Genomic DNA, 14,575 nt, shown 5'->3' with positions numbered 1-14,575 from the left:
AAAAGATCCCAAACAATAACTGGACAAATTCACTTGCATTACAATACCTTACAAAACTTATTGAGTTACAGAACTGAGATATGCTTAGCCTAGATACCTTTCCTTTACAAGCCCCATACAACAGCCATCAGATTTCCATTTCATTTTTCCGCGGTCACAAATCCTGCAATCTGCTAGGTGACACCTGCCCATGACAGGATAATATTCACTGATCAGCAACGTAAGGGCACTTCCAAAGAAGATACATATATCCGTGAACACATATCACTCTCTTCACACCTGTGGCCATGAGAGTAGTCCCTGCCATTGACTGCGGCTACTGTGGCTCTTACCGTAGATCACATGTACATCCATAATATCATATTTCAATCGTCCAAATTCTCCAACGTGGGGAAGTTTTCTCTTCTCCACCATCATCACATACATAGTGTCTTAGTAGCCAAGCTTTTCATTCAGTTGTGTTCGCCCATCTCCCTTCTGATCTGTAGCACATTGAAAAGAAATTTAGAGAAAAGAGAGAAACAGAATGATTACATTGTGTTTTATGCAGGGCCAAGTCTTTCATTTTTACACTGATTGTTGCTATTTCCTTCCAAGAAAAAAGAAGAAAAAAAAAAAGATCTTTCATGTGAGTTCAAAGAGGCTTCCATCATTTGGCTTGTTTCAGAAACAGTATAATTTGCAAAAAAAAATTAGCACACCTATGCATTATCTTTTTCAACAACTTTTATAGACACCATTATACATAAAAGTTAACTAAGTGTGACAAGTTTATTAATTTTTCATATTGAGCCACCAAATTGTTTATTATTGTTTGTAAATACAAAATGTACCTTGTAGACACAATGTAAATGCACATTACAACAGTCGTTATATCTTAAGGATCTATGCAATGCAAACACATATTGACTAATACAGTGGACTCCCGTTATAACGAAGTCCTCAGGACCGGCAGTTTTCTTTCGTAATAACGAAATTTCGTTATAACCGAATGAATAAACAATAAAAATACATAGAGTTGATAATGTTGCGGCCCTAAATTTTATTTCGTTGTAACCGGAATTTCGTTATAACCGTGTTCGTTATAACGGGAGTGCACTGTATCGATTTATGATACCCTAAACATCACTTATGTGGCCAAATAGAATATCTACATATGGGCCACATAATCATACTGATCTTTCGACTGTTTTTCTTCAGATTAACTGGATGTGGCCACAATAAAAGAAAAAAAAAAGTCTTACAAAACAAGATCCTGCTGATGGCATCATTTGTCAATCATTGCTAAGTACTAGTGTGATTAACAAAAGACATTGAAATGCACCTTCCCCTTGACTGAGTAGAACTTGCATGTTTCCATGTTACTAATGATTACTAAAAGACACCAAATGATGTCATAGATGGAGTGTGCATGCACACACCTGTAGGAGGCTGCCAGGCAGAGTACTCCTCACTCTCCTCCATCTCCTCCACATCAGCATCTCGCATGGAAGACACCGCCTCGTCTGCATCTCTGCCGTAGAACTGCATGAAGTCCGCCTTGCTGGGTCCTCGGGCGGGGCCCCTCACCACTCCTGTGAGAGGCATACCATGCAGGTTTAATCACCAGTAGCAGGAGCATCAGGAAAATGCTTTACAAACTTCTTATCACTTACATTCTGACAGTCAGGAGTGAAATACTATGATGTCAGGTACACAACTAGACAATTGTTTCAATAAGGTCCCTGATCAAAACTGAACACAAGAAATTAATTTCATCTTTTACTGAATGAGAAATCATTTACAAACATTTACATAACAAGTCATTAAATGTTAAGGTGCATGAGCAATGGAGCAAAACTGTGGCAAGCTTACAGAATACTGAGGAGAATGGCTTGCTACATTGGATGATGTTGGAAAGAAACATTGCACATACTAGTAATCTAAAGATGATCAACTAGTGACAAAATTTATAATCGAATAATGCATGATAAGACCTGTAAACCTCAACATTTGTCTACTAATACAGGAATCAGACTCTGTCTTGCCTCACATATATTGAACCTCATTCAGACTAAAATGAAGAACAATGTGACTTGATACCATGTAGAGATATATTGTTTGTGTGTGCATGTTCCTCCTGGAGCAAAAAAAAATATTTAGATATCCATTCATTGCCTAAAGAGCACATCTAAGGCTAACTGATGAAACAGATATTGTTTGTACAAAACTAGCATGTAAGTTGTTTGCTTTCAACTTTTCAAAAATCAATGAAATCGATCTTACTCATGATTATTTTATCATTTTTATAAAAAAATAAAGTAATAAAATGTTAACAGCAAAAAGAGCATCCTTTGGCATCTGGGTTAGAATTGAATAAAGCTGAAAATAAGCAAATAAACATCATAATATCATATCCGTTTCATGGAGAAGGCACAAGCTTTCTTCTGTTGTGGTAATGTGTTTTTCGTCAGTGCATATCATAGACTGTTTCATCTTCCACAAAAATTTTGTGGTAGAGGAGAAGAAAATGACAATTTCAGTGTCAGCAACACATGGAATCAACAAGACTGTAAGACCTGATACCTTGGTTGAAGGCTGGGGGCATGGTAGGCCCATACGTTCTCTTGGTCGAGCTGGCCTGAGGTTGTGCTGCATGATCATCCTCTTCTAGCCCTGCCCCTTCTGATGGCTCCGCCTCCTTGGAAGGCCACTCAGGAGGAAGCTGAGGCCCCCTCACTGGTCTCGAGGATGATGATGAAGAAGATGATGATGATGCCTCCTCAGCTTTGGGTAAAACCTGTGCAATATTGTGATTACATCATACATTTTTTCTTTCATTGGTTGGTCATAGACTGTACCTCCTACATCCATACTAGTTCTCATTATGCATCTGCTGGTATGTTTCCTTCCCTAAATGGCTTTATGACTTTATGGCCGCGTTTTTTGGGAATTGGTCATATGCCATAGTAAAAGCTTGGCAAATGTCAGCTAAGCATGTGATCACGTAAAGAATTAGACAATGGTGTACACGGTGTAATAATGGTTAATGTCTAATGTGTTATAGGTGTGATGACAAGTTCAACAGTCAACACTCAGTAGGAGCAAGAGTAATGTATTTCTGACTGACTTTTGAATGACATCTTTTGACAGGCACATCAGTTACCAATTTTCAATGCTTGTAGCTGATTAAACTGTAATCTTGGCTCTGGCTGAATTTATTCAGCACCTGACATAGAAAACTGATCTTTTTTTTCAATCAATCCTACCATTAATTTTCCAAAATAAAATATCTAAAATAACCACTTGCATTTGTTCATTGACAATATCATACCTGCATACGAAAAAAGTAGATGTAAAATGCCTCAGGTGTAACTTGTAGTCCTATTCAAGTACATCTTCCTAAATAAAACTGAAATAAAAATAACTTTCCTCATAACTTCCCATAGCTTCCTTGATACACTTGCTCAGTGTAAATGAGTAAGATCTTGTTACCTGCTTCTCTTCAGTGCCACGAGCATTTCCCACTGCCTGAGTCTCCACAGCTTCTGTTATACAAATACAAAGAAAACACAATCCACACATTTCCTTCCAGCATGTCACATGTCACATGACATTTGAACAAAACACGGGCTACATGAGATGGTGTCATACTGTTAGTAGATCTATGTGAATAATTAGCCCCATCCTTTTTGAGGTTTTTACAGACAAAGTTGAGCTTTGTGGAGAAAATTAAAATGAAATGTTCTTTGACACAGAGAATATGTAGTCACATGATTCATCCATCTAACTTCACATTGGCCCTGATTCTTAGTAGGTCTATGGCATAATAATGACGTATAGCTTCAAACATTGTAAACTTATTAATGGGATCAGCCTCGAAAGGTCAATGGCCTACTGCTGATTTCCACCACAATTACTCTAATTGTTATGTCAATCTGCATGTTTTAATTAAATTTGTGGAAATAAACTTGAAACTTGAAAACTCAGCCTAGTCTTGTTTGAGGTTTATTTGAAAATATAATTGAACATCATAAAGAAAATCAAAATGATGTGATTAGGTAAATGTGCTGCTTTTGATCCAGTCTCTTTATCTCTTTATACCTCCCCCCCCCCTCAAAAAAAAAAGTAGCAAAATGACATATTAACCCATTGAGGACGATTCCCGAGTATACTTGGGCAAGCGTCTATGGGAAATGTGTGTTATAGCAAAATCAAACTGTCCTTAGAGATAATAAAAAGTTTTGGTACCTCAAAAGTTTCCTTGAATTTCCTTGTCTTAGTTTGTGTTTCAGGTTAAAGTACCTTTCATATAACTAACACTGTGAGACTTACTCGCCCCAAAGTGCTCTCATGTTTTAGTAATCATGCAATTAACTGCGACCAGCAGCCCCATACGCATAGCGACCAGCAGCCCCATACGCATAGCGACCAGCAGTCCCATACGCATAGCGTAATCGGGCTTCGCATTGTAGCATTCAGGATCATGACAGATTTAGTATCGCAGGATAAATGTCAACTTAAAATCCCAAAAATTCTTCAATTTGAAGACTTACCAATTAAGGTGAAGTATTGAAAACAGGCTTCGGGCGACGTTTGGTTCTGCCTATAGTCCCTTTCTGTTCGAATTGATGACTGAATGTGACTCGGTCGAGAGGACCTTGGGAGAGCTACATAACAGCCAGTGCATGCGAACACATCACATGCGCACAAATTTCAAAGCCATCAACGGATAAGATGTTTGTGTGTGCATGCGCTGGCCGTGGTAGTCAGTGTATGTAGCTCTCCCAAGGTCCTCTCGACCGAGTCACATTCAGCCATCAATTCGAAAAGAAAGGGACTATTGGCAGAACCAAACGTTGTTCGAAGCCTGTTTTCAATACTTCAAATTAATTGGTAAGTCTTCATATCGAAGAAATTTTTGGATTTTAAGTTGACATTTACCCGCGATACTAATTCTGTCATGATCCTGAATGCTACAATGCGAAGCCCCATTACGCTATGCGTATGGGGCTGCTGGTCGCAGTTAGCTATGCGTACAATGGGCTGCACGCTGCTGGTTGCAGTCAGTGGTTTCGTACAATATTTATCGACGCTGTACGGCAACGGCTCTGGTACGAAACCATTATTGCATGATTACTAAGACATGAGAGCACTTTGGGGCGAGTAATTCTCACAGACAACGTACTTTAACGTGAAACACAAACCAAGACAAGGAAATTCAGAGAAATTTTTGAGGTACCAAAACTTTTTATTATCTTTAACGGGTTAAAAATAAGATCAACATTACCACTCTGAACGCTGTGATCAGGTTCTCTCTGTGTCTTCAGTTCTTTGACTGATTCTTCATCTTCCTCCTCATCCTCTTCCTCTTCCTCCTGAAAGTTTGAAGCTTTTTCCTCTTCACTCTTGAGGGGAGCGATTTGGATCTGAATCAAAGAAAACAATTCTGGACTTGACATATACATACTATAAATCTGGTAGTTTCATCACCAATAACCAGAAATTTATGGGGAATAAAAATCATTTCACACTTTAAAATGAGTATAGGAAACAATCTTAACATTATCTTCATGTAGTAGTGGGCTAAAGAAAAGAAAACAACAGCAACAACAACAACAACAACAAATCATGTGTAAAGATATGGCTCATGGTAATGTCTAAAAGAGTTAAAGGACATTCACTATTTGAGAACAAAAGAAAAATAAAGCAGAAAGATAATCAGCGTTGTCTGTGATGGATCCAAAAGTCAATGTCCTGATGACAGTGAGACACTCAAGGACTACATCACATTGCATGTGTGATTTATCCATGCTTTTTCTCCACTGCAAAGGCCAACTATAAGTTATGTAATACATCTTTGCTCATCGTCTCATTTCTGTAATGCCCATTGTGGCTTACGTACACACACACTTTCCCATCTTTGACTGCAATCTCCCCTCCCCCTTCACACTTCTCCTCCTTTAATAGATATGGCATGATGTGCCTGTGTGATACAGTTCATTAACTATCAGCAGTCACCTCAGGTGAACCACAAGGGGGTTGACATTGGTGCCTCTTTCCCTAAAAGGTGCACGTGAAAGAGACGACTTCAAGGGGTTTTGAGCAGGGCTTTTTGACATGTATTAGTTATGCCCACTCACACACAGGACCTCCATATTACAACATGTACGCACTATTGAAGGGAAAGAGTTTTTCGCTTCTTAAATGAATTGTATAATTTTGGTTGAGACCGAATTTCAGGTTTCTCACGTTTTTTCGTGAGATAATGAGAAACCTCTCATGAAATATGAAAGAGCATGCAATTCCATGAGGAATTCAACGTTTATTTGATGAAAATTGGTTTTGAAATGGCTGAGATATCCAAAACAGAGCGATTGTAACAAAGTGTGGGACCCACATTTTATTACGGTCGCTTTGTTTCACTTTGTTTTTGGATGTTTCAGTCATTCTAAACCCAATTTTCATCAAGTAAACTTTGAATTCCTCTTGAAATGGTATGCTCTGTACTACTTTATAAAAGTTTTTTTTTGTGTGTGTATCTCGTAAAAAGTTAAAAGCCCAATTCTCATCTCCACCAATACTGTACCATCCCTTTAACCTGTTGAGGACGAGTCTCGAGTATATTCGGGCAAGTGTCTATGAGAAATGTGTGTTGTAACAAAATCAAACCGTCCTCAATGGGTTAATAGAAGGTATGGCATGAGAAAACACAATAATGGTTCAGTTAGTCTCATGGGGCTTTGAATCCAAAACCTCTCAATTGCAGTGCAGCCACGTTACTGACTGTGTTAGCTGACATAAGCACTGACCTTTGGCTTGAACTTGTCCTTGAAGCTTGTCCTTGACTTCATGGAGCCGACCATTGCAGTTAATTTACCTCTGGGCAATATCTTGGTTCTGCAGACAGAAACACAGAGAGAAAAAAGTTTGAACTCTATCTTTTTTTTTCTTATTATTATTTACAATGTAGGCAGATTGCGTCACAAAAGAAAAAAAAAAAGCAAAATGGTGACAGTGTATCCATCACTCCCACCAGGCAGCAAAAGGAGTAGATTTGAGGAGCAGGAAGGTATCACATGTCCAGGATATCACATGAAAACATTATCTTCCATTGTTGACAGACTGAAAATTAATGAAATGGAGACTGGAAGGTGCTTCAGAGGGAATTTGTATCTCTCCTTTCCTGTGATATATGAGCAGCAGCAGTGACGCATTTCTCCATTGCATAGGCTTGAATATAATAAACATCAATGCCAAACAAGGCAAATCCTTGAAATTTGTATAATGTTATATTTACATACTGTTTGTTGTTGTTTTTTTATTTCATGTTTACAATGATTTTCCTGTAAATACAGAATTAGTGAACACTTGTCATTATTTGCTAAAGTATGTCTCATGAAGAGAAAATGAAGTGAAAGTTTGAAAATAGAAAAAGAGATCTTCAATCACTGCCATCCTGTCTTGCCTTACATATGCTTCTGGACTTGAATCATAAATTGGAACTGAGATGTATGTGTACTACTCTTACTCATACATCAGTTGACAGGTCCTGTATAGTCATGAAGGGGCAAGAAAGACTCACTTGGGGGCCTCTGGCATGGAGGCGGGCCTAGCTAGCTGGACCAGCTTCTGGAGCCGGAACTGTTCCTTCCTCAGATCCACCACCTTCAGCTTCAGCTTGGCTCGCTGGGCCCTGTCGTGGGAGGTCCCTCCTGCCTTCAGGCTGGCGATGAAGTCATCCAAGCTGTCGGAGCTTCCAGATGCTGGTTTTGCTAAAGGTGGGGTTGGGAGGCGGTCAGGATGAACATCAAAACTTGACAACTTGATATCATTGATTGATAGAGATAAGGGAGTTAATGTCATAGGGTTAGTGACATCTTTCTGTGCCCTTATCTTTCTCGACCAAAAATATCACATATGTTCATGAGTGGGAATTCCTTGATGACCCTGTCCGATCTACAGCCTGAATATACTCATATGCAAAGTATGGTGTGGGTTTGCACCTAATGATGCAATCATAGCCTCACAAATTGAAAATGAACCATTTGGCACATTCACATTGTCCAGAACTTTAATTCACTTGTCATAAAGAAAGTTGACATGACATCCACACATTGCATGTATATCAGAGGGACTTGTTTTGTTTTTGCTTTGTTTGTTGTTGTTGATGTTGTTGGTTTTTTTTGTTTTTTTTTTAATCCAGAACACATGACTGGCCAATTCATGCAAAAATCAATGCAGACATGATAATAGATTGACTTACCTTTCTTGGCTTCTTCAAGCTGTATCTCAGCCTTCTCAAGCTCCTTGTCAACTTCGCTAAGTTTGGCAGTCTGCAAATGAGAGTATTATTAAACACATTCAAAATCAAATTTAGTGCAAGAAGAATCAGGTAATCACATAGACATGGCTAAATGGTAACACACTAGCAATAACAGATGTGAGCCAGTTAGCTAAATGTGAAGAAAACATTGATTATTGAGAAAAGATACAAGTGGATTTTATTAATGCACTATAAATTGTGACAACTGGAGTATGATAGGTTAAATTTTTGCATTACACACAAGAATAAAAACTGATTTGGTCAAGAGCCATGTCATTTCAAATGGTATACATATTTGTGCCATAGACCTATGGCATAATTTAGGAATCTACATGTATACTCTACTCACAAAGGTGTCCAACACCTAGCCCCATGCACGCCAAAGGCACACTTGCCATTGTGCCTCCGTGCACATATTACTATACACACATGATTGCATTTATTAAAAGAATGTATCATAAAGTAAGCCTATTCATATTTCGTCCACTCATTAAGACTGACCAGTGAGTCAAATGTTTCCGCCTTCTCCTCGATCACACCGGCTTTCTTCATCCTCTGTTTCCTCTTCTTCTCAACGATACCTGTCCGATCCAGGTACGTGTCATCGTCGCTGTCATAGTAATCATCCTGGGCCCAATCCTTGGCCTTCCTCTTCTTGCTCTCTTTGCAGAGTAAGAAGTGAATAAGGGTGCATGAATGTCACAAAGACTTCAGAGAAACATGCTAATATTTTGGATTAATAAGAAAAAACATTTCTGATACCACATCTGCTTTCATTTGCAAATACACGACCATATACAACATTTTTCCTAATTTCTTCCTGTACATGGATTCTTTAAATAAATAAAAAAAGAAGAAGAATGTAACAACCACTGCAATTTTTCAGTGGAACAATCCTCAAGAATCCTCATGACTAACTACATCAGGTAATATTCACTCATCAATAATGATGGCATACAGGTGTATAGCACTAACCAGGGTTAGCTATTCCAAAGAGTATATCATACAGAGGGAGAATATAGAAATTCTGCAAATTTGAAGTGTTGTTTCATGTGGTGTTTATTACACATTCTTTTCATATGACATCATTCTTATTGCAGGAACAAGCCGCTGATGAGTAAAATGGCAAAACTGCAAACCACTACACAGTGTAATGCTGTTGGTCATCCTGGGTGATTGAAGTTGCGATTGCTTAAGTGATGACATGAATGATGAGTACTGGTCCAAGATGTTAATTCCCTTCACTCCATGTTACATCATTAGACTGCATAATATACAAGTATGAACACTAACAACCACAGCAATATTCAAGAACTGGTTAGAAAAAAAAAAAGAACTCAGTAGAGAATTAGAAGTATCTTGACATCTGGATAACACCACTATCTGGTTATCGTGTTAATACTGAGAGCTGCTGCACATGTATCCATGGGATCAGCGACATACCATGTGTAGCCTGTCGGAGCACACCATGGGCATCAAGGATGCGGCAGGCTTCCAGGGCACAGGCCACCACTGCCTCTTTCTTCTTCCCTGACACAGTAGCCTCTGCATAGATAGGATTACCCATGGCATCGTCCAGTGGTAATCTGGTGAAGAACACACAGATGGTACAAGTTTTAATTTGTACATTTATAATATAGTGCTAGTGAAGCTATTGAACATACAACATGCAGCATTGTTTACTCCCCAAAATCCATGGCAGGACATTTTTTGCAATCTTGATCTCATTGGCTCAACAAATGCACGTTACATTCATTCAAATATATATCTGTGGGAAAATTAGATACGTTTTCACAACATTCAAAAGACAGTGTGAACGACATTGCAGTCCATCAGAAAATAGTATGTCATGACACATCAAAGATAATACTGCATTACTTCTCCAGGTCATATAAGTATAAAAGCACCCAAAGGGTGATTTTTCTTCCATTTCAAGTCCACAAAATACTTCAATTGGCAAAACAATTATGTTAGCCAACATTAAAATTCACATAGCTTATTTGAGATAAATCATTTTGCTTTCATCTCTCATATCTTCTAAAGAAGACTTCTTGTCCATCTAGGAATAAAGTAAGTGATTTCCATATATGACGGACACATAACAATACCACAATAATTTGGATATTTCTCATAAAATGCCAATATTCTTATTTCCCACCTAGAATTATGTTTTCTCAATGAGAGTCAAGCTGTCAATTCATCATAATTGTGATTGTTTGCTCTATGTTGTTCATACAGTACTTTCATACTTACTGCACTCTGCAGACATACTGATGGCTGTAGCCCGATTGCTTCTCATCAACTTCATATTCCAGCTCAATATCTGAAGGATAATAACAGAAAACACAGCAATGTCAAACTTCACTACACTCACAGAGACAGACCAATTTCCTGTCAAGGGTTTGGCAATGGGGTTTTGTTGTTGCTTCTGTGATCATACAAGTCAAGACAGTTGCGATAAATTAATGAATTTTAATGTAGTTTAACAACAAAAAAAGATTGAACTTAAAAAGTAACAGGAAAGTGGGCATTTTTTTTTTCACTCAGTAGTTTGTTTTGTTGTTCTTCTTCATCTTCTTATAATGGGTCTTAGGACAATATGAACATTTAAACTGCATCTTTTTTTTTTCTAAATGCAACATGTATGTTATTGTAATGCAGCTTAGAAGGAATCAGCAGAGGGAAGAATGATATGCTGGGAGATATTGAAGTACATCTTTGAAAAGAGGAAATGTGGTAAGATAGAAGATAACTCCTCTTTCTTTCTCTTTTAGACACCAACCTTCTCTCTCAAAGAAACCTCTGAGTGTCTTCTTAGGATCCTTCACATAAGATGCCTCATGCTCTTCTTGTGTTTCCATGGAAAAGGGATTCTCCGCATCGGGTTCTTCATCATCATCCTCTGGCTCATCCCATCCTGTTTTAAAAACGATACATTAAAAACTATATTTCATTATTTCTTGAGTCAACTGAATTTCTGCATAACTAATTCACAGGCTCCAAGAGTAGTGGACCAAGTTACAAATTTCAGTCTTGGCTACCGGTACTGAATTTAACAGCTATGAGAGAATCTTTATGTCAAACTCTGTCATGCAAACTTCCAGTTTGTTGAAAGCATAAATATTTTCTGACACATGACACTGAGACAAACCTATAAACAAAATTAATGAATTAAAATAGGCTGCTGTATTGATTCTGAAAACTTGATATCAAAATAAAAGGTACTGTTTACCATTAAGAGCAGTGATTCTAAAAATGTTTGAGTTATCACATTTGGTGTATATGTGTAGGTCAGTTGTATCACAAAACATCCTACCATATAAAAATTTCACAATAAAGCCTAAAATATAAGGAAGTTACTATTTTTTCTCAATGAACCAAAACTGTAGACGATCTATTCTAGAAACAGTTTTATAATAACTATTGTTCACATTTTGCATATTTAACAATACTAAATATTGATTAACATTTCTACATTGGTTATTTCTATCTCTAACTCACATTTTAGAACAATTTTGGGGGGAACCTACCCATGCCCCAGTCAATGCCACCAGACTTTTCTTCCTGCAATTTCTTCTTCTCCTTCTCCACCTCTTCCTCCTCTTGTTTCCTCCTCTTCTTCTCCTCTGCCTCCAGCATCTGTTTATTTCTCAGCTCCTTCAGCTCTGTGATGCTCAGCTCTGCCTCTTGCTCCTGATCATCAGGAGGACCCTGGAGGAAAATTTCAACATGCACATTTCTAATGCAAAGGCTAAAGTTACATGAATACACTCGCCCCATCACATTAATCATCTATCGTTGCCTTGACCTTATCATTAACTCTTTGTATGCCACGTTCGCACGTCCGTCTCAGTCGACAGCATACCAACTTCGCATATTCTGCTCAAACGCACCAATCCGCCCAATCTGATCGATAAATCTCCAAATGCTGTGGTACAATGAAAGCGTTTCTCACATATAGCTTGAATTTCATGTAGTGATTGACTATCACGAGGTGTTCTCTACTGGATTTGAGAGTACTATAAGTTTCTGTCACTGTTTTGTGTGCAAAAGTCATGCCTTTGCAGTAATGTAGCTACTGGTCAGGTGAAAGAAAAACAATCATAGATTTGTCATACAATAATACATCAAAGCAGAGCTTGGCATTTTCTCTACAACTTTACTATTTGCCCAGCTCAACAGAAATCTATAGAAGTTACATAGACCTGAAAACAGAATGTTTTCTCAAAGCATGAAATCGTTCGTGTCTCGGAATAATGTGGCACAAAGGGGGTTTCCACCATGGCACATAAAGAGTTAAAAAATAAACTAAAGCAACTTTTGAAAGGTGCACGCTAATCTATGAAAACACTCAGACAGTAATGAAATATTTGCTAAACTAGTTCGTTCTGGTCACTTCTATTTTGCTCATACCATTTCATGCCAAAGATCACAAAGTGTAGTATACTACTAAACCAAAGACCGAATAACTTAAGACAAAGCCATGTGAGCCCATTATGGAAACTTCCTGATGAAAATAAAATTGAGGGGAAAACACGAAAAAAAAAAAAAAAAATCACCATGCAATGCCACAGACCTGTAGTATGAATAATCGTGTACTTCCTCCGAGCTTAAAGAGATGCCCAACTTTCATCCTGTAGAATGCTTTGGCATTCAGTTTGTGCTTGTTCAGGAAAGAGCCGTGTGTACTGCCAAGGTCATAGACATAAAAGCCTGGATCGTGGTCACTGTCCCCAACAAGTCTGTACTGAAGAATCAGGTGGTATCTGGACAAGGATGGATGATCAAGCTGAACGTCACATGCTGCAAGTCTTCCAAAAACGTGGAAAGGCTTGTCATTAAGTGCAATTCTGGACACTATTGTGCCATTCTTCAACACCTCCAGGTGGTACTCCTGTGATGGCAGACCACTCCAAGACGGCTCTTTGTAAGAAAGAGGTGGTGTGGCAGCTGCCTTCTCTTTCTCTACCGATTGGTTCTTATTTTCTTTGGAGGGAAGGATACTTTTCTTCTGTATCTCTGCAGGCACTGCTTCCTTCAAATTACTGTCCCCTCCTTGGAATGCACTGTGCTTGGAGTGCGTCTTGCCTTTTGGTAAAGCCTTGGGTAGAGCAAATGCAAATGAATCTTTGTTGGAGTCACCACTTTCACTGCTGCCAGTGCTGGTACTGCATGCTTGTGCAGGAGAGGTAGAAGAGCTCATTGTTCTTTCTGTCTCGACATTAGACTTTGAGAGTGCATCTGGTTTGTCTTCCATGGTGGTGCATCCTGATCCTGGTGTGTTTTTGTTCCTCTCTTCTTTATCTTGGCCTAGGTCTACGCCGGCTACAGCTACACATTTTGCATCCTCCATGGGCATGTTTACAGGAATTGAATCTGAGGAAACGGGGTGGGAATCAACAGAATTTATATTCTTGCTACTTCGGCTTGTGGGTATCCTAAACACAGAAAACGAAGGTTGAGCATCTTCCGCGTCCTTGTTCGAACTCAGAACATTATCAGCCACCGACGTGACCGACGCGGCGGGTACGCGTACTGAGAATGAAGAGGCAGCGGTCGCGGTCCCGGTACTAGACACGGTGGAGGTAGCTTGCTGCTCCGCTGGGCCAACGTCGGCTGCACGTTCGAAGTCTGATGGCTGTGGTCCGGCTGTGATCGTGCTCTGCGCAGTACGAGCCGCCATTGCCTCGTTTGAATGCCTTCGAAGGCTAGAACCCGGTTGCTCTGATGTTGGTCTGTTACTTCTGTGTACTTCTAGATTATCAGAGTCTTCACTGCTCGACGAAACCTCGTCATTCTGTTGATCAGGGGCCCTTTCGACACCAGTGTCTGACCTGGATTTATCCATGGGGGCAGCCATTTCGGACCCAGTATGCTTGTATGGAACGCTGCGTATGCGCTCGGATCGCGATCGGCGAAGGGCGATTGCAAATCGAGGCAGCATAGGCCTAAATCCCAGCGCACGAGAGAAGCTGCCAAATTCTTACACCCGGGCCCGCACTTCATACATTTCTCAAGTCTCTGCGTGTCCATGATACTACACACACTCAGAAAGTTTTGATCATAAATATCTATATTACTGAATTTTTGTGACATTATATACTACAGCTATATCTTGCAACAGATCAACTGCATGAGGCTGTTTTTGTACTTATCTAGCAGATAAACTGCATGTTGTTTTGTGTGTATGCAAAACTTAATGGACCTGAAAGTACAATGCACGCAGAAATTTCCGAATGATCAACAATGAGAAACCTTTTTATACTGAAT

At 39.1% G+C, this 14,575-nt stretch overlaps 1 protein-coding gene across 1 annotated transcript; it reads right to left on the bottom strand.

The window, feature by feature from the left end:
* Positions 1-432: 432 nt before the first annotated feature.
* Positions 433-14,165, bottom strand: LOC139744143 (uncharacterized). The gene is made up of 14 exons (XM_071654597.1): positions 12,882-14,165; positions 11,836-12,016; positions 11,088-11,222; positions 10,559-10,628; positions 9,749-9,891; positions 8,807-8,967; positions 8,246-8,315; positions 7,565-7,754; positions 6,792-6,879; positions 5,270-5,408; positions 3,475-3,527; positions 2,566-2,779; positions 1,422-1,574; positions 433-482 (listed from the first exon to the last, which is right to left on the bottom strand). The coding sequence occupies exons 1-14, from the start codon at positions 14,163-14,165 to the stop codon at positions 433-435; spliced, it is 2,931 nt and encodes a 976-aa protein (XP_071510698.1).
* Positions 14,166-14,575: the final 410 nt, after the last annotated feature.

Source organism: Diadema antillarum, unplaced genomic scaffold, assembly GCF_040938485.1.
Source record: "Diadema antillarum isolate AM-2024a unplaced genomic scaffold, OU_Dant_1.0 seq00001140_RagTag, whole genome shotgun sequence".
Taxonomy (NCBI): domain Eukaryota; kingdom Metazoa; phylum Echinodermata; class Echinoidea; order Diadematoida; family Diadematidae; genus Diadema; species Diadema antillarum.
The sequence above is the reverse complement of the archived record's forward strand: the minus strand, read 5'-3'. Positions and strand labels throughout refer to the sequence as shown.